Raw genomic sequence first — 26,219 nt, 5'->3', positions numbered from 1 at the left:
GTAGAGCTCTGTCTTTTCTCACAGATCAGGATAAGATCAGGCTCTTCACCAGCTTTATTTCACTACCTGCAACTATTCTGTAGAGCAAGAGTCAACAGAATGAGGAAAGGCACACATTCATATTTCCTCTGGTTCCTGTATTCAGATGCAGGACATGGACCACAAGCCCGAAACTTCTATCCAGCCACAGAAAAGGGGCAACGGTCACATATCAGATATCTCGCAAACAGACGGGCTTGCGATGATGTCCCCTTAGAGGCTTGTGATGGAGCCTCACAAAGATCTGCAAGAAGTTTTCAGGTTTTAAATAAAAATCACTGGGAAACTACTTGTATGTGTCACTACATTATACATTCAGTGCCAGTAGATCAATCTGGGACAGGAACAAAGTGAAAAGCGGGAGTGCTGAGGAAGGAACAAGATGAAGTCGAATCATTACTTTCTTTGGAGGCTGGAGGTGACAAAGGCAGTAAGGGGAAAAAAAACATTTTCTTTCCCCTCTTTTGAGTACAGGGGCACAAAAAAATTAGGGAGTCAGACCCAAGCTTATCTGCAATATTTAGGCTGTCAAGGAAGGATGTTTCTTAAAAATATCTAAACCAGGTTTTTGCAGTCTTTGGGTCTGATCCAAAAGCCTGACCTAGTAACTAGAAATGGTTATTGGATTAAATTATTAGACAGCACAGAAAGTAGCAGGCTAAAGAATCTTAGCAGACTTTCCAGGAGAATTTCATTCATCTCTGGCTTGGGAAAAGTATGCGAAACATCTCAGTGAAAAAGAATTTTGCCAGGAAACTTCAAAACTGTGCTTGAACCACAAGAACAGCTGGTTATAACAAGTGGTGCCCAGAGAGATAATCAAACAGGTGCTATAACTAAAAAAAAAAAAGACAAGTAAACAAAATAATAAAACAAAATGACTTACTGTAATATAAGCAAGCTTCTCCATCATGCATAACAAAGCAACAGCTCAAGAGGAGCTTCTGAAAGGCATAAATGTCAATTCAGCACCTGCTCTCACTGACCTTTGCAAAAGAGTTTTTCATTTTCACAACCATTTTCTGCAGGAGCGGAGATTTGTAAAGTCTCCTCCTAAAACAACTGCTGGATAAGTGCAATCCATGGCTAAAGTAATAAGATGGCCTAGTAACTCGAGCAGCCAGAGATTCCCAAGTCAGTCCAGTTACTCGCACCCTCTGCAAAAAAATCTAGACAAGACAAAGCCAAGCCTCCTCCTCCGTGCCCAGCTGTGCAGCTCTTGCAGGCCCCACATCTGCCAGGCGCCGCAGCGTGCCCGAGCACGGTTACACCCGGGAAGGATCTGCTCCAGTGAGTCATAGCTCTCCACAAGCGCTAGCAAAGAGTGAAACAGCGACAGCTTTCGAAATTTCCATGGCAACAGTTGGTTCTCTGCAAACTCCAACTCCACTGGCAGCCTTAACGCTGCACAAAGTAGCGGCCTGCAGAGGGGATTCAATGTCTGCAGTCAGGGAGTGTTACTTTTATTTAAAAATAAAGAAAACTGACAGGCACTAACACTGACCAGGTGGAGATATAACCTTGAACTAAGGCATATAATCATTGGCTCCAATATGGACCCTTCTGTGTTCCCATCTTTGCAATAACGGGCTGATCTAAAGTGTCGAAAATGGGCGTTTAAGGTCAGTAGGAGACCTTTAAAAGCTCTCCAAATAGAACTGAGGTCATGACTACTTGTGGTCACTGACGTTATGGCACTTTTCGTAAGTACAGGGATATTCATCCCAGTAGCCTGACAATTTCAATTTTAGTAATGACATTCTGTCCATCTAAAACTTTTTTTTTTTCTTTTAAAAAGAAGTTTAACATTATTCACTTCGCAGGCTGATCCTTCTTGTGCTGTTCCTACGCGTTCAGTCCACTGAGGAGGTGGCTGACTGCATTTCAGTGGTGCAGGCAGTGAACTCATGTCTGTATGGTAGCATCAGTATTCTGAGGAACAAAGTTAGTTAGAAGAGATGATCATTGGGTTTTTTTGCCTTTTGTTTCTATAAAAGAAAAAGTATTTTGTAAGAGCAGCTTTATTTCTCTCCCTGGGAGAAATACAATAAGAAAATTAATTATGCCATGCAGTGTTTGATCGAACTTTGAAGAGCAAAAGGTCCACTCTAGACCACCTACTCTAAAACACCTATTGAATCAGTAATGATGCTGACAGAATCACAGAATGGTTGGGGCTGGCAGGGACATTTGGAGATCACCTGGTCCAACCCTGCTGCAGAAGCAGGGTCACCTAGAGCAGGCTGCCCAGAACAGTGCCCAAGCAGGTTTTGAATATCTCGGGGATGGAGACTCCACAGCCTCTTTGGGCTACCTGTGCCAATGTTCAAAGACCCTCACAGTAAAGAAGTGTTTTCTTACGCTCCAGCGGAACTTCCCACATTTCAGTTTGTGCCACTGCCACTGGGCACCACTGAGATGAGTCTGGCCCCATCCTCTTTACACCTCCCATCAGGGACGTCATTGGAGTTGAAGAGGATTACAACAGCACTCTTATTTACTTCAGCTGCAGATGGATGCCAGTGCCCTGACATTAGTAACAGCATACACATAATGTAATTCGCATGAATAGTTCTACAGAATTACTGACGCGAATTAAATTTCACGACTGGTTAAGAGCAACTGCAAAGTTTGAGCTCACAGAATTTGTTCCATATCAGTAGGATTTGAACCAGAACTCAGTAGACGTTTTTTCGAATTACAATATTTCTGTTTTGTAGCGTTCTGTAGCACGAAACGCACACCTCCCCTGAGCAACGCAGCTGGCTGAAAAACCGGTGTCCTCAGCACAGTTAACAGCATCAGCACAGGTATCTAATCTCTCATGCTAAATATTTCTGTCTTTGAAGTGATAGAAATCCAACCATCAAACATTGCTTGATCTGACGTAACGCCTGGGGAAAGCTAATCAAAAAGACGTCTTAGAGGTTCCCCTACTTAAATCCGCCCACCTGAGTAAGCACAAGTGAGAATTTTTATGAGGTAAAAAAAGCTCTGCTGTCACAGCCCAATGTTAATTGGCACAAAGGTTTGAGAACACCTTAGTTTTACCGAACTGCTTTGATTTCAAGACTTCTGAGCTGAATTTTCTTGCTTCTTTATAATCCTGTCTCAACTATCACTGAATTTGAAGTGAGAAAGGAGCTTAGACAGATCTGTATCAGTGTTCATTCTTGCCAGACTGTTGCATTTTCATCTCAAACAGGGTTTGGGGAAAAAAAAATTCAGATTGAGAGCCAAAGTAGCACAGGGAATGCCAAAACAATTCAGTACTTGTGGGAGCAAGAGGTGATGATTAGTCACTGGCCACCAAGTCAATGGACTCTTATTTTCTTCTCCAACTCTTCCAGATAAGAGGAGGGAGAAAACAAATGAACAAGAAAATACACACGCACACAACACCCTGATCCCTTTCCTCTCCTCTCTGGGTTTAAAAAGCCGATGTAACTGTATAAGCAGCACGAGCCGGGGGCCTTTGCAGGACCACCTTCCAGAATACCTGCTTCCCAGCTGCTATGTGAAGTAGCAACATTAACAAATCAGTGACAAAATAAGCCAAATTCAGTAAGAGAAGATACAGCTCCGGTTTACTTCCACCCACCAGTTCTCCAGTGGTCCTTTATTTCAGGCCTCTAGCCTTGCAGCCTTTCGTTCACTACTGCTAAAACATCCCTTTGCTGCTGCAGTTCCAAATCATGCCCCAGGTAATCCAAAGTGTGGGGGTCCTACATATTCATCAGGTGAAACTATCACCGCCATTGTTGAACTTAAACCATCGCTAATCCCCATCCCCTAATAAAAAATGAAATCCAAGATGCAAAAGCAGGGGGACAGGCTACACCCAGGAATATGCTGCTATTTAAAATTAACTGGCTTCAAAAGAGGTGACGGAAAGCCCAAATCAACCTTGCACTACAATACAAACAGGAGGTAATGTCACTGCTTGAGAGCTGCCAGATGTTTTGCTACTGTCATGAGAGGCTTTTGTAGATCACCTGGAAAATTGTCGACTGTGGATGAAGAAACTCTATATTAGCATATTTCAGACACAGCATCCAGTTTCAAACAGTATCTTGGCTTTTTCTTTTACATTTTAAGCAACGTATAGAGATCAAACAGAAAACTCTCTCTGTGGTTACAAAGAGGCTAATGGCACTTTGCCTGATCCTCGCACCTATGACTAATCATGCAAGATTCAAGCCATCCCTAGTATTAAGAATAGAATTTGGAATTTTCATAAAATTACTTCCTATGAGATTTCTTCTTTTTAACTTGAAGTATCCGATTAAAGGAGTTTAGGGGCCACACCTGACACGTTACCTTGCAGCCTTCAGTTTGTTTCAATTTATTTTTATTTTAGCACTAAAAGGCACACATTTTCTTCTTTATTATTTTCATAGAGCAATGTTTACCAATAAAAATACAAGATGCCTATCCTTTTCCTTAACAAATTGGAACCAAATGTAATAAGCTATGGTTGCTGAACAAAGATTTCAAAGGTACCCACACACTGTCATTTTTATAACTTCTATAATTCACAGTACAGTGTGAAAGTTTTATCTTATTGTGCTTTTTTCTTGGCAAGTGCTTATGCAACTTCCAGTGTCTAGTAAATATATGTCTTGTCACAGATAACCAGCCATTCAACTAATTGAAGATTTCTATTAAGATTTCTCCTAAATTCTCTCCTCCAGTAGCATTTATTCATCCAAAATCATCTCCCTGCAAATGAAGTCCTACACTTTTTCTGTATTATCACTTTCTGTAAGAGAGACTGGTATCATTTTGGACTAAGCAAGCAAAAAAGCTTCAAGTCTGCAGACTTTATCTATGCTATAAGGTCCTGAAAACACCATCTTAAGCTATTGAAGACAAAACTCAGTCTATTTTAGCATTATGGAATACATATGCCTTTTTTCATCAATTGGTTTTGCTTTAATATCCCTAATCAGTTAAAAAAAAAAACAAAACAAACAAAACAAGGATCAATGAAAAATAGGAACCTGACTATCAAAGGAGGAACTTCATTTAAACTCATTTATAATGCATTTCCTAGATGAAAAAAACTAAAAAAAACCCTAACTCTTCAGAGCACTAACATAAAACATACAAAACCTCATTTCACATTCAAATAGATTTGTTCACGAGTCACTTGTACAACAAGAAATGAGACAAGGTCCACACAAAACTAAACAAACATGCTTTCACTAGCTGTGTGGTGACTTCCATCTGCCACAGCAAAATCGCATTATACCTGTGTCAAGTCTATCAACACTAATTAATCTAATGGTAACCTTTCCCCGAATCCTCCCTTCTGTATTTTAAAGGTAAATGTTATCTCATAAATCAAAATCTTTGATTGTCCTGGAGTTCTGCATATAAAAAAATCCCGCTTGCAGCAGCTGCCTGCAGGAGATGCTTCTTCCTTCCTCCCTCCCTTTAAGTGAAGAGGGACCCACTTCGACAGGTCAATCTGTGTAGCGTTTTAAGTTCGCGCTCTATCTAGATCTTCACATGATCCATGCAGGGTTTCTATGCAGCTTTTGCGTTTTTGCCCATCTGGGCAAAGCGGAAGGAGTGAAATACTCTTAGAGCATATCTTGACACGGTCCCACGGCCCAGCCTACCGTAAAACAATCTGTATCAGCATACCCTGGCAGACTGCGCAGCTTTAAATCACAACAGGAAGCAGGGTGGCTGCAAAAATATATACTCTACCAGTGAGACAAAATAATTTTTTTTTGAATTGATTTCATTTAAAGAGTAAGCTTTCACTGTCAGCCTCCAGGAACATCGTTTACTCAAGAAACACCTCTCAGAGGCACTGACTAGCAGGACACTGTCACACGTTTCCAGTATTTTGGTTTAAAACCACTCAAAAATGACATTTAGAATTTCATTGATTAAAAATAATTTGCCCTTCATTTAGGGAGACAATGTCTTTGCATCAAGATAATGGGATCTAACGTCTAAAAATTCAACAACATATCCTTCTGTGAAACCAAGTCTTGGGGAGAAAGGGTACAATTACTAAAGCAGAAGACCGAATATCGTAGCCAGCTGGAGATAGCTCTGCCTTATTATGGCTATTCAAGGAGGAAATGTGTGGAGGCAAGGAAATTGGGGATTGAAAAGAACAGGTAATGAGACCCAAGTCTATGAGCGGTAGCTGAGGTTCACCGAAGCTAAAAAAGAAGCAGAAAACAGAAGTGCCAAGTGGTGGGAAACTGAGGTCACCTCAGCTGCTTCTGCTAAAAGCCCCCATCCCAAAACTCACTGATAAGCCCCAGGAGGCCTGTATAAAGGCCGACCTTTCTCTCTACTGATGTGAAACTCCTGGTTAGGACAGAGGCCTTCCGATAGGGCTACGTAGATAACACTTGGCCTGTACGTATTGCACAGGGAGAAGATTCCAGTCCCCATTTTTCTCTTGTTCCTGACTTGGCAAGCATGTTTCATCTTAAGACTGCATTTGTCTGCATCGGTGCTGCCTGCTTCACATCATTGCTGCTCTCCCACTACGGGGGAATTTAGCCAAAAAGCATATTATCAGATCATTTATCCATGCAAACACTCCACTGGAAGAGGTCACAGAAGTCCTAATCACGTAGAAACACTGAGAGATTGTGTCCATAAATGGGCACTGGCAAAAGGGGGTGTATTTGCTTTCCCTGGAAAAGTTGGAGGACACTGGTGAGGCCACAAGGCTTTTCCAGGGACAATAGGAAGTTTTTGTTTTGTTTTTAAAAGGACCTGAACTATGCAAAACCTCAAGAGTGATTTAACAAGCAGAGGGATTCTAAAAAGGAAGCAGAGCCCTTGAAACTGTTTTTTAGATAAAGATCTTAAAATTCAGTCATTTTCAAAAGACAGCTAGATTATTCTAACCTTTGCTTCAACTACAAGGAACCATAACAAAGTATTTTGGAGCTTAAAAGAAAATAAAAAAGCTATTCCAATATCTATTTAAAAAAAAAAAAAACCAAAGAGTTGCAAATGCAAAAGTAGTCCTACCCTGCCCACAGAAGAGTCCCAACTCTTCCCACTTGCACTGGTCCCATGGCTCTGCAGGTTCAATAAATATTACACTGCGAGAATGAACAGTTCCTGCTCCAGCTAGCTGAAGCCACAGCTGATGAGAAATACCGAAAGCACCTGCCACCTCGACAGCCCAGATGGTTGAGAAGGATGTGCTAACATTTACAGAAGTCTTAAAGGAGATGAGCACAGCTACAGCCCCTGACTTCAGTTCCACCTCCACTTTCTCACAGTCTTCTGGATGGCCCCAAGGCAGATGACTGCTTTCTTTGTAGCTTCACTCCTTTGCCCTCATGCAATTGGGGAGGGGGGGCGAAATCCCTTGCCTCACAGGAGGGTGACAAGATACTAGCTACTGCAAGGATATGAATTTCTTAGACATTCCGTCAATAAAGCCAAAAGCAATCATAATGATTGTGCAAGGCAGAGTGAGTTCAATGTGATTTTCATGGTCTAAACCAAGCCTGAAGATCTGACAGACAGAAAGACAAATTTGTTCCTCGTTAAAGAGCACACTGGAAACTGAAGTCACAGATATGCTGAAGATGGTGAAAACAGCATTACTATGTTCCAGGCTAATCAGACCCATACAACTTGGTACAAAATTAATCATCTAGGACTGTAGTAACAGTCTCACTTGGAGGCTGCATCACTGCTTGGCATAGGTCCAGGCATACACACTGTCAGATGACTGAAAAAACCATGGGGAAGACGCAGAAATAGGCATCTTCCCTATCCAAGTGCCTCTGGCTCTCTTTTCATCACACCAAACACGAAGACTGAACATCTCCCTCCACAGCTTTGCTGGATTTAGTGCAGGTACTAGACATTTTTCTGTGCTCTTTCAGTCATACAGTAACCAAGAGTTTCATTACTATAATGTATCAAATCTCTATCACAATTAACTTTATTTGCTCTTAGTTCTTGTTCCCAAAAGGCATACTGTAGATACTAAAATAGATAAAATTAGTTTAAAATAAAACATTAACTCTTACTGTCTGAGTAATTTTCTCATAGACAGGGAAACGAATGCAAACTGTCTAAAGTTAAATAGCAATGACTTTTCTGCAAAACTTCTGGTAAACGAATATATTGGCGCTGGTAATCGCTATTAATTCTAGCTGAGTTATAAACTGTGATAAATGCACTTGAAGTGCTTTTCACTGAAAACGCATCACACTCGGACATGCTCTAATTCCTATTAATGTCATCTCTCATGGAGCTGGGGGCGCGCACAGACTGGAGGCATCTGCTAAGCGCTGAACAGGGCACTGCAGGCTTCTCCAGTTCAGCCAGCTGGGAGGCAGGGGTAGGATGCCGAGGAAAAAACACACTTCTTTCTTGCTGTGCCTCTTATTCCTTCTCAGCTCCACTGAGGATGCCAAAATGCCCTTGTCTCTCCACACCGGGAACATCAGGAGGAAGAGTCTCTTCTCAGTTATCGCACAGCGTAACAAAGCATTTGGGAGAGGAAGAGAGAGGAGTATTCACTCACTTCTTCCTTTTTTCCCTCTCATCTTGAGCAGGACTAGACATAGGCTAGTCCCAGCTCTACACAGTAATTTAAAAATCAATATAATCACAGTGAACTTTGTCACCTCTGCTTCAGCTGAGTAGGTTTTTCATATGGGTCCCTTGCCATTTTTCTCCCTGAGAATAAGTTCTTCGGTTTCCTGTCTGTCTTGAAATGAAATAAAGCTATCCTTGGCACCAGCACGGGAGGAAGCAGTCTCTGCAGGAATGCAAGACAGAGCACACTTCCATCATCTACCCGTCCCTACATTCAAACACAGTGATTTCCATTAAATATTTAGGACTCAAATATTTATTTCCAGTCAATTAAACCAAGTTTTACCCATCCTCCAGGGAATTCTTATTCTCCCTCAACACAGAGAAGAGTAGCAAAGTGCATTTCTAATACTTATTAATAACACAGTAACACCTAAGGATATAAAGAAATCCTTCTGACTCAACATAAAGACCTTGAAAGCAAACATACAAATCTATTATAAGGAAAGAGATAAAGATCCTTTTGCTAGCCAACATAAATAAGGGACCTCCTCTGCCCCAAGGAGCTTAGAATCTAAGCTCAAGAGACAGTAAGATGCAACACTGGGTGGGGAAAAAGAAAGAAAAAAGTGAACAACGTAATAGACTTCTTCCACACGCATAACTGCACTCAAATACACAGGCAGTTCACGAATCTAATACTGGCTATGCAACAGCACCTCAGAAAGAAACAGTTACTCTAGAAGATCACACAACCAGATGGTCATTACAAGTTCTGCTAGAAGGATTTACAACTAGCATTTTGTACAGAAGAAATTACCAGCTAGTCTTTTTTAATCGTGTTATCATGCGCCCTAATTCACACATCTCTCATCTACAGCAAAACCTTTTTATTACAAAATTTCAAAAACCAATACGTGAATTTTAAAGTTTAATATGAAATTACATTTTAAAACATTAAATTATCCAGCGAAGCAGATGTGAATGTGAAAAAAAGGCTATTTCCTCCATCATTTCATTAAATTTGAAAGTACTTATTTATTTTAATAAGTTGAGATGTCCACATGCCAGGAAATTAACATCAAAGAAAGTTAAATATGCCCAGTATTACTTAAAAGCCTGTCGAGTATTATGCATTTTCAAAAACAGCATAACTCAGCAGAACTACTTTCCCCGCAGTTACTTTTTATTACACTCTCCAATATCACTTAGTTTTAAAAAACTGAAAATGTGTTTACGGTACTCTGCACTACACAGTTTAATCAGAAATCATAAAATGTAATGATGAATCATCTGACAAGGCAACACCACTACCACCTTCCTTAATTTAAGGTCTTCACTTGATGCCAAACAGATGGTTTTCTACCGTACATTTTTCCAAGGGCCTCCGAACAGCCCTCGTTCCTTGGCCCACATGATGGGGACCACGGCCTCAAATGGAAAGGTCGCAGGGGCTTGGACTCTTTCCTCTGAACACCGGTACTTCACTTTGGACAACGGGACAGAGCTGTCACAAACATTTTGATCGCTTCACCTACCCAGAATTTCTCCAGTCTAAAACGGTCCATCTATTATTGCAGGGACTTCCTCGCAGAGGCATGAGACCCAACTGCCACAGACTCGGAAAAGCTACTCACAAGAGCGTGCAATTTTGAACAGGGGCCCCTAATGGATTAGCCTAGTTTCCTAAGGAAACAGGTTTACGCACTTGAGCCTTCTGTGTGCATCTGGTCTACCAAGGCCCCCTCCCTCCCCCCACTGTCTTCCAACCTGCTGACCAATTTTGACCCTTTCTGAGAATGCCAGGCAATCTTAAATATATTGTGTTCCTACCAGCTTTGTGAAGTTCAAGTTCCAAGGCAGGCAACAGCGGCAAAGAGCAGTACGGAAGGCCTGAGAATAAGCTCAAAGCTTACCAGACAGAGACTTTCCAAAAGAATACAGTATCAAGACAAAGCATTTAGCTACTTGGAGCTACACAGTTGCTTTTGAGCAGCACAGAGAAAGGAAAGGTTCTTAGTACCTGCTCCAGCTCATAGTCCTCACCTCACTACACCTGGCTTCAGCCATTTATGCATTTAAGACCAAGCTGTCTCTCTACTTACACACTGCCTGTATGAACTTTAGGGCAGGGGCCGCTTTTCTGTGTGTTTTGTACTAAGCAACGACATCCCGAGGGTATCCGGGGAGCCTGCAATAGAAACAGTGTCTGGATAACATACACTGATGTCTCCTTCCCAACAGTCACATAAGACTCTCCCTCTGCAAACCTGTCGTCAACACGGTAAGACCCTTTCCTGAGGGATCAGACTCATGTACCTATATGACAATATGGTATCGTGCAGGTAAGTGTCTCAATTTCAAGTCTCCAACAACAGAAATACAAATTAAAAATAGGATCTGAAGCACTATGGAAGCCTCCAAGTTAGAACCTATCTGAAAAATTAACGTCACCTCTGGTTAGGAGCAGATTAGCATCTGGAACATAAAATGGCTTTTCATACCCAAAAGGGGGCTGTCTGCTTCAGCAAGCTACCCGAGCCCAGCAGCCTCAGGCACAACATCACACCTCTGGAGCAAAGGCAACACATAAAACTGAATGCGAAGTGATCTAAACTCTCCATGACTTCAGTGCAGTTGTTACCTCAGGGTAAATCTTATTTCTGTACTCGTGAAACATACTCACAAACACAAAGCAGATTACGTAACGCTCACTTCTGCATTTTGAGCGCATCTACTTACCATTTTGTTCATACAGGAGAACAGCATACGGGATTGACTCCACAGCGCTCAAAGACCAGATTAGGTGAAATGCAACAAAAAAGTCAGAGGTCCTGATTCAGCAAAGCGTAAAGCATGGAATGAACAGTAGTTAACGGACACTTGTCACCTCAGCTGTACCTCTGAATGTTTTACAGGTGAGTTGGGAAAGATACAAGAGACTTTTCCCCATATACCACGTAGGAAAGCAGCAAAGGAAGCCACAGTCCACGTTACCTGAACTGATCGCCTTCAGGCTCCCAATCGTAAGGACAGTCCTTTGTTTGTTAGTTTCTGCGGAAATTTATACGATAAGACAGTTCAGAAAAACCTCAAAACTGAATCAGAAATAGAAAAGCCTCAAGGAAAACAGTTCCTCCTGATCTTTTTGGTAGCTACACAACTTGGATGTTGGCCAGAATGCTCTAATTACAGCAAGGTAAAAGCAGTACCTGCCAACTTCGGGAACCTCGGTTCAGTCCTCTGCTCAGCCACGCTTGGGTAATCTGAAACACGGCACCAGCCTCTCTGCATCCTCACTGCCTTAAAGACTGGGATCACAATATGACCCTACCTCATAGCCGCTATGCTAGGATATATGTGCATCTGTGAGCACACCTACAAGACTGTAATGCTACAGCAGCGTGAAGCAAACATACATAAATATTTATGACTGCATGCAAAAAGTAGTCGTAAGGGATCCCCAGTCCTGCTCATCACACAACTGCGCAGCATTAAGAGATGGATATGGGTGGAAACAGATACCTGGAGACTTTCATTCAGGGTTCAATTGAGTTAAACCCACTTGCCTTCCCAGCTCTACAAAACAGAAGCTTGATACTCAGGTTCGCAGCAAGGCTTAACATTACTTTTATACCACAGAGCAAGATACCTCTTCAATAAATCATTCCAGTGCCAACAGTCTCTCTCAGTTTGGAAGGCTACAGAGCTGACCCTTAAGGGTTCAGGGGAGAGTTAGAAACATTTCCAGAAAATCATTCAAGTGGTGTTTAAAGATGTAATTTATATGCACAGCTCTGCACTCCATTGCAGGGTTTCATATTTATTTAATTCGACAGTTAAAAGTGTCCCCATCCAACTCTCTGGGTACATCCAGTCTTTAATAAAAACTTTGCAAATTAGAGCCAACTGTTCAGTGCATTGAATAGAGAAGAAGAAGAAAAAAAAAAAAACACACTTTTCTTACTCAAGCTGTCCCTACCTGAGCCTGCTCCTTCCCTTTCCCCACAGGAAAGCCCGAGAGCACCAAGGGGACCGAGAACTTGAACGTGGCAGTCAGCACAGCCAGAGCAGTGGGGAACTCTCCCGTTTGCTGCTGCAGGACAAATTACACTCCATGGCTGAACCACCTTGGGGAAGGCCTTCTGTTAGCTCACGAGCTTCACTGCACCTGGTCTGATATGGTATCCCACCAGAAGAGGCAGTCTCCAGGGCAACCAAGATCTCAATTATCATTTGATCAGGTTGTATGTGTGGTCTACCAAACACTGCACAGCACTGGGACTCAGGCTGCGTTTCCAGCTCTGCTGTAAGCTGCGTGGGGTGTATCACATAGCTAAAATGCCCTGTTCTTCAGTACTCCTCATGTCAGCCTCAGATGTTTCAAGAATTCAAACTCCCTCCAACTGCTTTCAGCGCTCATACTATAGCGCCAGGGGACATATAAAAACTCATACCTGAGACATGACACTCATTAACTCTACTTTTTTCTAGGTAACAGCCGTGTGACATTCAACCTAAAAGAAATGACACCTCTACCCACCTATATCAGGCATTATACCACCAGCACCTGACAAGGAACCAGATGGGAACGCCTGACCAGTGGCTGGCCACAGCACTGGTTCTACTCACTCTTCTCATTGTAAGTAAATTCAACGGGGCAGATACACTCCCTTTTCAGGCAACGGCTGCTTTTTCAAGGATCTTAACAATAAAAACCTCACATCTTCAGTGTCACATTCTGCAAGATGGAAGTGCTTTCTGGAGAGAGGGGAGAGAGGGACAATTCCCAGGGCAAAGATACTGAAAAGAAGATTGTCTTCTGAACAGACACTGCAATGGCTCCAAGCAGCCATCTGACATCTTAGAAATAATAGAAATAATTCTACATCTGCCACCTCGACTGCAACGCTGGCCCTGCTCAATCCTTTCATACAGAGATTCCGCTTACGTCCTGCAACTAAAATTCCGATTCATTCCTTGATTATTTCATGCTTGCACTATAGCAATAATGTTTGTGCCAAACTACTTTCTTTTATCCACACTCTACACGCTATTCAGAACTTTCCTGCTTGCTTTGTTTCTCACTGCACTATCCTCGCTATTTGCATACCCGCTTTCTTTATTTATTCTACTACATGTATTCAGCTACATATTAAATCGAGATTGGAAGTTCAATGTATTGTTTTAATCATTCGAGAACCTCAGGGCAACAGCCGACTTCAACCTTGTGTATTCTCCAGTCCATTTGTTGAGCTTGCATCACAGCTGCTACCCAAACATCCCATCTTTTTTTGTACATTTAAAATAGAGCTTTCATATATTTATGTCTAAAATAAAGAGCCAGAAGTATTTTATATCGTTTCCTATTTCAATGACTAGAAATCAATTAAACTGACATTTAACTTTTTGAGGTATTTCAGTACATTTTCAGATTTGCAAAACAGTGCACTGGTTGTCATCATTCCAGATGTTTTCTACAAATGTTCCACAGTGCTCACATTGAAAGAAAACACAACAAATTGCATGTTCAAAGAAGTGGAGGTCCATCCTTCCCCTCCCCTCAACCTCAAATCATTAGCGGCACTTTGTACTTCATTGCACTTTGTACTTCATTTTACTGTAGATAACCAGAGCTGTGATTACAGCAGTAGAAAGTAAGAGAACCTTGATGTACTATTGGAGCAACTATATCTGAAACTGAACGTTTCATCTAGCGTCTATTGCAATTATGTAATATAATTGTGCTGTGGAACAGAAAAACTTCATGAGAGGAATAAAGTTAAAGGAAAGTATAGTTCTCTGCACTCCTTATATTTAAGCTGCTCAAAGCTGTTCAGCTGCCAATGGCATATCTACTCAAAAACAGTAAAGAAAAAAAAGGAAGCGTTCAAAAATCAGCGATTTGCTTTAACGTGCTTAAATCATAAAAAAAAAACAAGTTCCAGAAAAAAACCTTGCCAAAGCAAGAAAAAAGGGTAATATTACCATATCTGTGTTCAATACTTAAAAATTCAGTCAACCATTTCATTGTAGACTGGATACCAGGATTGACTGTGACAGTACTTGGAGTAAACCATATGTATTGCATACAAGAAAAGGTGGCAAAAAGAGACAGAAAATAGTATTACTGGTATTCAATAAGGAAATCATGTCTGTGTCTAAGTAGAAAATAAATTACTATCTGAGGTTTTCTTAGCAGATCACATAGAAATCTGCCAAAAGACAAACAAAGTAAATGACAAGACTCTCCGTCAGGGCTGGGTTCCCCAGCAACATGGATTAGTAGAAACGACACCACAGCCTACTTGGACTGCTTCTGGCAAGTTCTCCTTAGCTAACTGCTAATGTTAAATATTCACCGCAAATGAACCATGTGACTGTGGATTCCTTATTCCCACTGGACTAGATTTAGGAAGATATATCCTACTATCAGGGATATCGACTTGGAAACCTCATTTCCTCATTTTCATAACAACGCTAAAGATAATATTTTCTGTGTTACTTCAAAATTCTGAATAGCTAAAGAAAGATTAAAAGGACTTCTCCTTAACGACTTCCTAAGTGCAAACTGTGATATAGATACTGCAGGCAAGTGTGTGCCTATTGCACATTCGTACAGTGCTGAGCACATGCAAGTGAAAACGCATCGAATCACAGAATCGTTTAGGTTGGAAGGGACCTCTGGAGATCATCTAGTCCAACCTCCCTGCTCAAGCAGGGTCACCCAGAGCATATTGCCCAGGATCACATCCAGACGGGGCATGTCCAATTACTATCAGAATACAAACACTCAATAGATGTAGTTAGTACTTTCTTGTTTATTTGAGAAAACCTAGCAGCATACCACTTGCTTTAGGTGCGCACGTTACAAATCAAGGCTCATGCTTAGACAGCAGAGTCTCTAGCTAAGGGTTTCCATGTTTCTCTTATGAAAGAGTGCAGCAGTGATTTCTGGAACAACTGTTACAGCAGTAAGACTGCACATGGAAACAAATGCATTGCAGCTGGTTTCAGCAAGGCTCAGTGAAGACGGCCATTCGTCTCTGATGAACGCAGATAAAATATTCAAAGCTCAGTTTACTGATCAGATCAGGTATTAATGGGAAGATTTCTTCTGGTTCTCTCACAGTTTTGTTCCCCTTTAGAGTATCAGCTTAAGAAAGTGGAGAGGTAGCCAGAACCTGCTCATTTTGACATCCACCATTTAACAGAGATGAGCACGCTTACGACGAGATAACCGCACACTGTATGCCAGAGTTTTGGTCAATATCAAGATTCATTATTCTGAGGGCGAGAAAAAGAGTGAAATACTGACCAAGGCAAATAAGCCATTAGTTACCTCTCGGTTCAGTAAGTCTTGATGCTTTCCTTGCTGCGTGCTGATTATTTCCTGTCCAATTCACATTAGCAGCTTACCTAATGAGAACAATCTAAGCAGAGAGATAGAAATTCACACATTTACAAAGGACATCACCAAGTTACATTCCATCACAGTTAACACCATTTGCTACTCTCTCAGGAAAGAACCTTTACTGATCTTTCCTGTTTTAATGCCAGCAATTGCTTTTGAGAAGAAAGCTCAATTCTTATATTCACCACTGGTTATATTTTAAATAATAGCATCTTAAAGGACAGCAATAACTGCCTAAGTGTTGTAGGACAAAGCATTCACACGCTGATAGTGGCCACTAGCATGACAGTGTGACCACAATTCTCGTTCTTAATGGACTTTTCTTCCACTCACAGGGTCATCCCTGCTCTGGTGAAGCCTATTTTTCTTCTATTAACTTCTATTTATGTCCATGACAGTTGCATAGTATCTCACAGAAAAGGGATCCAACATTTTAAAGAACATCAGTCAGAACAAGCACACAAAAAAGCCAGAAGCATCGTAAGTAGCGCTAATAATTTTACACAGTAAATGAAAGATATCAAAGGTACAAAGAGGAAAACGATGCCTTGAATACACTACAAGATTAAAGAGAAGGGGGGAAAAAAGAAGAAAAAAGAAAAGAAAAATTGCATGCATTTCCTGCGCACGGTTCCCTTTACAAAGCCATAGTTAAACAAACAAGTAAAAAGAACATGTACACAGCCTTGGCCAATGCCTGTTTTTTTGTTCCCGGAGAAGTCCAAATGGTTTTGATTACTTGAAAGGGAGTATTCCTTGAGCGAGGCCACCATGAGTCAGCTGGCAGCGCGGAGGCTGAGCGGCACAGCAGCCCCCGGGAGAGCCGAGCGCTCCAGCCCCGCCAGGGCCAGCGCCACAACTCACCCTGGAAACTCCGGCGAGGACAGCACCATCTTCCACCGCACCCTGCCCCAGGGCGGCACAGACTCCCGCTCCATCCCTGCTCCTCACAAAAATACTACCGGGGGGGGGGGGGGGGGAGGAGGGGGGGGAAGATTTGAGATCACGTCATCAGCGATCTTCAAAGACTCCACGAGGAATTTCCCGATTTGGTTAACAGAGGAAGGAGTAACATTACCCCACAGCCGCTTCTGGTTTCTATGATCTCGTGCAACGATTCTCCTACCAGTTTTGCATAATAGCTTTCCAGAAAAAAAAAAAAGTAGGTACATTTTTAGTGTGGATATAGGCAAGCCTTTAAGAACTGCTAAAACGTCAGACACAAGTATTTGAGTCAAGAGATATACCACAGTCTCATCCAAAAGTCCTGACCCTCTTGCTTCCCATCCTTAGGGCGACCGCAAGGCAAAAGAGGATCTGATCAGCTCACTGGCAAAGTGCTTTCAGCACTCACAGGTGCAACATGCTAAAGTTGAGAGGCTTGTTTAATGCCTGGAATATTATGCTTTGTCAAATACCATACATTGCTCAAGGGAGGGCCAGTCAGAAAGCCCTCGATCTGGTGAACGCTTTGATGGCATATTGCTATATGATTTATTTTTAGATTAAAAAAAGTTTATAGTTATAAAAATGTTTCCAACCTGGTGAGAAGGCACCTCACGGATATTAGCCACATGCAGCATTCTGTTTAGCACATCGGGATGGGCTAAATAAATAAGTAAGTAAATTTAACTTGCTCCTCATTCAGCAAGATTAATCTAACAAAAAAAGATTATATTGAAAAGAAATCCAACAGGACTACACTGAACTACGTCCAGGATCCACACCTACTTCTGCTTCCCCTGTGCTGCGCCTACGCTATGTTCTCGCTTGGCTGCAAATAACCCGGCCAGGCTCCGGCTGGCAAGTCTCAGGTAAACCGTAAAACGCAGTCCTGGAATGAATACTTTGCCAAAACATACACAAATACACATGCACACAGAGAAATCCCCATGGAAGTGTAGTTGGAACTTCCTGTCAAAAATCCTGAAAAGAGCATCTAGGAGATGTCAGTCTCCGATCATTCTCCCAGTTCCTATTGCAGGACAAGTTGTTGTCTTTTATCCCCAGTGTTCTTCGCTCGTTTCCGAATCTGGTTTAAAGAGCTACTAGCGTAGACTTAACAAAGTTTCTTTCAAAAGGCTGATTGTGTTTCCTTCTGTCTTTTTGACAGAACCCATTTAAAATGGGCCTTGATTTCTTTCCTCATTTAATTATCTAGTCTTTATTTTCTGCTCAAATCCCAAGTTTTATTTCTCAGCTGGAGTAAATGTTACAGCCAGAGTCATGTCTGGAGACAACAGGCTTATTTTATAAGGCTTAAAAACGCTGTCCTTGACAATTGCCAAGTGAAGGGAGAGCTCCACGGCACAGACCTCACGGCTTTGTACAGGGCAGGTGCAGCACCAGCACAGGGCAGAGAAGTCCAGAGGATCCTGTCTCCAGGGTCGCAGAGCGTTTACGTCCCTTAATACAAACGTTACAGACCTGAGGGTTCTCCAACTTCAAATCAGGAGCTGAAGTTTATCCTTTCTGAACTCGTTCCTGAGAGGAGTAACATTACATTTTTAAATGGAAAGGCAAAACATACTTGCACCATAAATCTCTTGTGAAGCCAGAAAAACTCCTGATCTGCAGGACTTCAAACCATTTTCCCTCCATGGCAACACGGAGCAGCAATAGTGTTTTCTAGAGGCTATAGTGGAATTATTCCACAAGCACGGTATGGGACAGATATATCCTGGGGAAAGCAAAGACTGGAGGACTCTTTGCTATAAGATTGTGCCCTCTTTCCCTCCGCATGCTGGAAAATCACATCTCTGGCTGGCTGCTTTCAGACCTCTCCACTCCCACCTCAGGATTTATTACAGAACTTTTAAGCCTGAAAATACAAAAGCTCTGCAAGCAGGCAGGCACAGCCATAAACGCAGAGAGGCCTCAGCTGCTATAATGCAGGAAAGCTCAATTCAAATCAATATAGAGCCATAGTTCAGCCTAACGTAGGCCCAGCAGAGACACGGGCGTACTGGTCAATAGCGAGAAGATGGCTGTCCAGTGATGGCTGACAGGAGCTGTCCTGGTCTTATTTACTGTAGTCGGCAAACTACCGTAGAAGCAGCTTAAAATTCACCAGTGTACATTCTTCCCTGTCCATAATTTCTGGGGCTCAGCCAGCAGATATTGCACAACTAACTGAAGGAGAGCTGGCCTAAACAGCTGAGAACAGGAAAGAAGTAAACCAGACAATGCCTGCAGAGGCGCTTGGAAGCCACTGACACAGACTAATTGCTTACTGCAGAGTAGGTTTCCCTCTCTGTAGGCTCATTTGTTGTAAACTTCCTAGTCATGTTCAAAACCCTTCCCACAGGGCAAACATTTTTTAATATATAAACTGCTTAGCCAAGCCCTGCTCAGGGTTCCTGGGATATTCTGGGGAACGGGGAAGGGAGGAGAAAGAAAGAGGTAACATGACCTCCCTTTCTCAGGACGATGCCGGCAGTACTGGGACTCCCTCGGGACACTGCATCACCCCCGCAAATTTCCTTTAGGGATAACCATCACTTTCCCAAGTCTCTACTTGCCTTACCCCCCTCTGCCACAACGCAAACCCTTGCCTTCGGCTGGGCAGAGCTGCTGCTCCTCGCGGGCAGGGGCCCTGCGCGCGCCAGCTCCGGGAGCACAAAGTCCCCAGGCACTTCCAGGACAGGCTAGCTCAGACGCAGGACGCGCAACCCATCCAGCCAGGGCACGCAGTATCTGCACTGCTTCCTCACGCCTGTATTTCGTGTCACACAAGCTTTGGCACAGACCTGCGTTCTGTGACGGGAATACTCGATGCCAAACCGCTTTTCTGCGGGAATGGCATTTCTAGCCGTTCTGTCCAAACAGGAGCCTGACAAAGCATCATGAGAACACGATGATATATCCTCTTCTGGTTTCTTGACAAGTACTGGTAAATATATCATGTCTGCCTTTTCCATCTCCTAATTTACTCCTTTTAGCAGCAATAGTGACAACAAGGTTCTAATTAGATAACACTAATCAGGTAGAATGGCATGTGATTGATGACTGAGAAGTCACTATCTGTTCTCTGGAGAGAAAAAAAACAGACTGGCTATTTTCCTCTTAGAAGCAGGAGATCTATCGAAAGAAAAAAGGATGCAAAAAAACAATAGTTAAGGCATAATTACATAGCAGGACTATCCATTTTATTTTGACATAAATCTAAAAGAATTAGTGGGCGGTAAAAGCTTTTTTTGGAGGGGTGAACCAATGACTTTATTCACAAAGGAAGAACTAAGTTATCACAAAAATAGAATTAGGGAAACTGTCATATGCGGAGGCAAGTTCAAAAAAAGTACTGGACTAGTTAAAAAAAAGTCCAATAACTCAAGCAAAGAGTTTTGACATATATGACAACAGAATAATTAGAGTAGTGTTCTGTCTTTTTCAGACATTTTCCTTTCACAACCTGCAATGAATATTCCAAATATATTTTTCAGTTTAAAAACAAAAACAAAACAAACCTGCCAAGTGCCACTTAACTTGCAATGTTTTATACAAGACAGTAGATAGGAAGACCATTCATTCCCACATACAGATTTTTCCTCAATTCGTTTCTTTCCACTCAGAGTTTGGGGGCTTAAAATTTAAGAGTTGTTTTACTCGGCAATACGGAAATACCTGTGACAATATCTGTCCACCTCATAATAATCTCAAAGTATAACTACAAAAAGGTCATTTGACCTAAACTGCTAAAATGTATTTTACTTGCATGATCTCATTTGCAAGTGAGACATCTTGCATTTTGAGATCTAATACAGAAAATGTGACATCTGGTATTTTTGTATATTAATGAAAAATTCTTAGCTCACCTATCATCATTTGCTTCCAATGAAAATTATGGTCTCCAGAGCAGACAGAAGTTGGCACTCAAAAATTGACATTTCCCTGTTTATCTGCTATCAGTACTCAGACTTCTCAGAAAATAATATTTTTCCTTCAGATAAAACCAGGCCTGCACAACATTCCTCTTGGATAAACACCAAATGTTTGAAATTTATCACAGTTCTTCCAAAAAAGCATGCATAAGGTCATTATGACACAAGAAATCTTCAGAAATGCTTGCTAGATGTTAGGTATTTTTGTATACAGAGTCAACACAGCTACTAATGCTATTTCCAATTTTTTTGAAAACTTCAAATACAAACCTAGAGTTTTCTATACCTGTAGCAACCAGCAAACTGTATGTCTAAGACAGCTTTCTGAAGTGTATTTTGATTTGTGGCATTTTAAAATTGAGCAGAGACATCATGTTTTCCTTAAGAGACTTACAAGACTAAGGGGACAAACAACAAAACACCGACCACATCCTGCCTTCTCACCATCAGTCATCATGACGTGATACTGTACTGATATGTCTCCTTGTCATCGTTACACCATACTGGAAAAATACATACCCAAAGGGCACTAATTGGAAAGTTTCTAGTATCTTGTGGTCTGGCTTCTTAGAGCTTTCCTAGAAGGCTCAGCAAGGCAAGTGGCAAGCATGGGAGGCTACCGATTGGAAGAGGAGGGTGAAGAACACGTCTGTGGGAGTATGTGAGTTCTTTGGAAGTGTCAAAGAACTAAACAAAGATGGAGAGAAGCAGGAGAGTAATAAGGGAAACCCTGCAGGTAAATGGCAGGAATGCAAGAAAGGATGGGATGTGCGTGCCAATAGCAAGAGGTGGAAAATGAGAGTTAGCAAGGGAAACAGCTGCCTGAATGGGAAACAAGTGACAGGATTTATCGTTGGACTTGAGGAGAAGGGGGAAAGAGCACAAGTTTAAGTGTAGGCCAGAGGAAAGTCAAACGTGGCAACTCACATACTTAAACAACGTTTTTCAAAGCTATCATCTAAAGGGTGGGTTGGCGCGCATTTGCTTCTGGATGAGAGCTTGAGTATAAAATATCCTGACGTCTGTAGACGGTTTGCAAGGAGATCGGTAGAAGAAAATAAGCTGTAAAACTAACTCAAATTCCTACTTCTGAGCAACAAAACCTAACAATTTTGATTTTGGAGGTACTTCACGTTTCACTCCAGTCCTCTAAAGGTGTCAGCTCACCTGAGTATGCCCAGTAAGGATCCCCCGAAGCCTTTCGTCTCCGTATCTGCACAGAGCTACCATGTCTGTTTTCATGCAGGGAGCCAACATAACCATCAGTCAGAGCTGGGAAGAAAAGGAGGAGGAATCATTAGAAAAGTGATGCTTAATTCCTGGCGTTTAAGCTGCAAGCCCTAAATCTTTGCTAAGCAGAGACTACCAACTTGGCATTGCCTAAAAGAAATACAATAGGTGTGTTGTATTGTAACTGTATTTATTTTACCCACGAAAACCCACCATCCAAACATGATTCACAGAAACCACAACTCATTGGTGCCCATACCGTGATCTGGCACATAGCCGCCTAACTCCAGAGATTTCCATAAGGATATTCTGAGGTACAAAAGGAAATAAATATGAACCATGATATATTATTGACCTTTCTCAGTCTAGAGCCTAAAGACAGTGTAAATTTATTTTAACAATTACTACCAAATTAATAATTGCAACACTACACAAAAATTATCAACATCCTTAAAAGGACACAGATGCAAGACTGTGGCATGTGGCAGTACCATGTTATATCCTGGCTGTCACAACTGCATCCATCTTAAAACCCCTGCATGGCAAAGTTTCACTCAGGACAGAACAAGTCCCCTTTGTGCCCTGCAGATGTGAGCCCATGGTGCAGCAGCTAATGGTCTGAACACCAGCAAGGCTCAAGGAACATCACTTCATGTGACTCATTCAAGCAAAGCAGACATGTAGCACTGCCTTCCAGGCAAAGGAAGGTTGCCTAAGTCAAGCAAATATCCAGTGGGCAATACTAGTGCCTTATGACATGAGAGTAAGGGGTCAGGACAGAATAAATCCTTGTTAAACTTCACAAAAGAAAATAAATTACATTCATCAACCAAAACAGGAAAGAATGCATCCTACATTGCATCCCAGGATTTTGGTTTTCCTTTATAAAGCTAGTGATTTTTTACCTTCTAAAGAAATGCAGAGCATTCATGAAGTGGTTTCTACATGCAAATTTTGTTTATTGTTTCCGTACATTTGACTGAACCAAACTGGAGGTGTGCAAATTCACAGATGTCAGGAAAAAAGTCTAATGAATTCAACTACCTTTCTCAGGGCTGCAGCTGAAGAGCTTTGTGTTACAATATATACACACACACAAAAAAGCCTTAGATTGGTACATGCAGAACACGAAGAACAACTACACACAACCTGGCTCTGTGGCAATTTAAGCCCAGTTGATCTCAAACCACTTATTTGATCAGTAAGAGACTAGCTGAATAATTCTAATTAAAACTTTGGAAAACCACCTAAGCTTCTCTACCTGCATCCATTCACTCTGAGCATTATATTCCCATCTATTGTCAAGCCAATTACAGGTAGGCTGTAACAAAGCTTGTTATAGACCTCTACAGAACATCAGCCAAATTCTGAGTTATTGGCGCTTTTCTTCCTATTTGGAGTAGTTTCCAGGTGACACCCCCTTGGTGTCACAGCAATAGAGAACATGCTGCGTGCAAGGAGCACATACGCTTAACAGCGCTATACACAATATTCATTCTGCAATGCGGATCATTGATTTTTGCAGGTTTTTTTTAGAATCCTGAATAGGTAAAGAAAGTCTAGAAATCTCAGGAAAGATGTTACAGGTTTGCCACTGCCAGTTCTCCTCTTGTGCAAGCAAAGGTACATTGTACAATTAATTATGAGCTACTGATTTGAACGAGTTTTCCAGATTTCTTGGCAGCTTTCTAAACTCTAATTCACTCCAGGCTGCGAGCTAGAAACATCAGAACAGATCATGTTACAAGGATTTTTAGGCAACACTACCACATACTTCAGTCCCTCTTCTGATTTACCCTAGCATCTCTACCTGGATGGGAGGCAACTGCCACCCACATCAAGACAGACAACAGATGAGGGACGTGGGGACCCAAACTCTCTGGCAAAATACCCTGAAATACCAGAGACAGCAAAAGTTCCAAGGAAGAGAACACAGAAATAACCTAAGTGAGTAAATGGGAAATACACTAGCTCTAAAGTCCCTCCTTATTACACAATAGGAGACGGTAGTAACTTCTTTCCGGTCACACACTTAAAAGAAGAGGCAAATAGCTGTAGATTTCCCCCCCATGCCAAATATACTGTGACTCCTACAGCCAGAAGGATTTCACCCAACCACCTCCAAGCAGTAAGGTAGTCATGCAGGTACCTGCTCACTGAACCCTTCCGTGCGCCTTACCATCAGAAAAAAGAAACTGTCCAAATAATCTATATTTGTTGAAGAAAAAAGACTAGGTCAGTGCATAACATCAAAAAAAAAAAAACTATAAAGCCCTTTGTACTCTTAGCTTGAGCCATTAAGGAATATCCACATGGCAACTATGGTATGGCTGCAAATCTTATTACTGACTTTCAGAATCCTCTGTGCAGAAAATTGAATTATGCAAATCCCCATCTTCATGATTCTCTAACTTTAATATGAAATTGAACATTTGCTTAAGTCAGTATCTTATTTATGTGATTAAAAACCTGATATTCTTGTGAAAACATGCAGTCTTAGTTTCCTGCATAGACACTTAATATATTTGTAAGTTCACCCATACTTATAAAAGGTGAAGAGCCATCTTATAAACAAATTTAATTCCACCAAAAAGGATATTACAAACCAAGAGGAGAGCTCAAGTATTTACCAAGAGAAGTACAGACAGACACTTGTTTGTTGCAGTTCCCTTACAGAAGGGCGATAATCTGCCAATCATTGGCAAATTATAGAAGATGCGCGCTTACTGAAGAACGGCAGAAGCTCTCCGGGAAGGATGGTAAGTTGAGATCTCTGGCCATGCTATGAACTGGAAAGGTAACTGGTCTGCCTCTACCAAAAACATGACACCACCTTCTTTCCCGGGCTGGCTCTGTTCCCTGGTCCATTCACAGGATAGCCACACACTCCTGCAACGCGGCCACACAACCACACTAGAAGAAAACATTGTGGGAACAAGTAGTTATTGGTGGGAAAATCTTCTATAACTAATGAGGTCATCCAAAATGTCAGCTAAGGAGAGACCACAAGCTCAAATCTCATGGTGCTTTTGCTCCGAGGCATCAACTGGGGGGGGCAACAGTCTCTTGTTCTATTGAAGAGGTGCAAGGTACAGAGCAGAACATACGATGGCTTCTCAGATTAGCCTGTAATTTGGAAAAACTGAAAATTCAGAAAAACTGAAAATATTTTGCCCAACCCAAAATTCACTTTTTTCTTTCCCCCTCCTCCCCTACTTGAAAGTTGAAGTTTGGAAGATGAAGCTTGGAAAAATGAAGTTTGGAAGAGCCAACTCACTGAAGTCAAGTTATTTCAAAGAAAGAAGTGTTTTACACGTCAAAACCATGGAACATTCAAACAGTTTTTGCATTTTTCCAAATTTTGCAGTGGGGAAGGTGCCTTTCTACCAACCAATTTGACAACATCGATGACAATTTACCAGGCATCTCAGTGCTGCTGAAACTGCTTCTTTCACTGAAAGAAATACACACCCGAAAGACCTAGTTCAGCTCCAGCCACTGGGATATAGTTAGTCATTTTTGTGAAACGCTCCCATTCCACAGTTCCAGAAGCCACGTAGATGACTCAGACAAACTCAATCAAGATCATCCAGACCAATTTCCAGAGGAAACGTTTAAGAGAGTTAAGACACCAATCACTACAAGTTTCCACTGTTGTTCTTCAGCGGGGAGATGGTTAACAGCTCAAGAGCAGAGAGCAGTGAAGTGATTTCCTGTTCCACTCCCACAGAATTGGATACTGGAGAGCAGCCAGCAATTAGATGGGCTGGCCCGGCACAGAGCAAACACAGGGAGGCTCCGCTCTTCTGGGAGCCCTGGACAAGTGGGGAAGTTGGGACAATAGGAGGGGCAGGAACACGCTCCAGGAAGGCTTAAAACAGAGCAGGCAAAACAGAGGAAGAGGAGGAGATTGTCGCGCACACACACACAGCAGGATGCAGACAGGATGAAAAGGGATGGCAAAAGACCTCTCCCTGCAAGGCTCAATGTGATATATCATGCCAACACTGATGGCAGAGGAGTAATCAGTACCAGAATACATGGTCTGAGACTTGCAAATACATGATTAAAAGAGAAGGGGACCAATTTGACACTTGGATACACAAGCG

At 41.9% G+C, this 26,219-nt stretch overlaps 1 protein-coding gene across 2 annotated transcripts in view; it reads right to left on the bottom strand.

The window, feature by feature from the left end:
* PTPRG (protein tyrosine phosphatase receptor type G) overlaps positions 1–26,219 on the bottom strand; it is a 411,417-nt gene that overhangs the window by 297,223 nt on the left and 87,975 nt on the right. For both annotated transcript variants that reach the window (XM_068907053.1, XM_068907052.1), the window contains exon 3: positions 22,048–22,152. In XM_068907053.1, the coding sequence (XP_068763154.1) occupies positions 22,048–22,152 (105 nt within the window). The remainder of the gene's footprint in view (positions 1–22,047; positions 22,153–26,219) is intronic.

Source organism: Struthio camelus, chromosome 14 (assembly GCF_040807025.1).
Source record: "Struthio camelus isolate bStrCam1 chromosome 14, bStrCam1.hap1, whole genome shotgun sequence".
Taxonomy (NCBI): Eukaryota; Metazoa; Chordata; class Aves; order Struthioniformes; family Struthionidae; genus Struthio; species Struthio camelus.
This window is presented reverse-complemented; position numbering and strand designations above follow the sequence as displayed.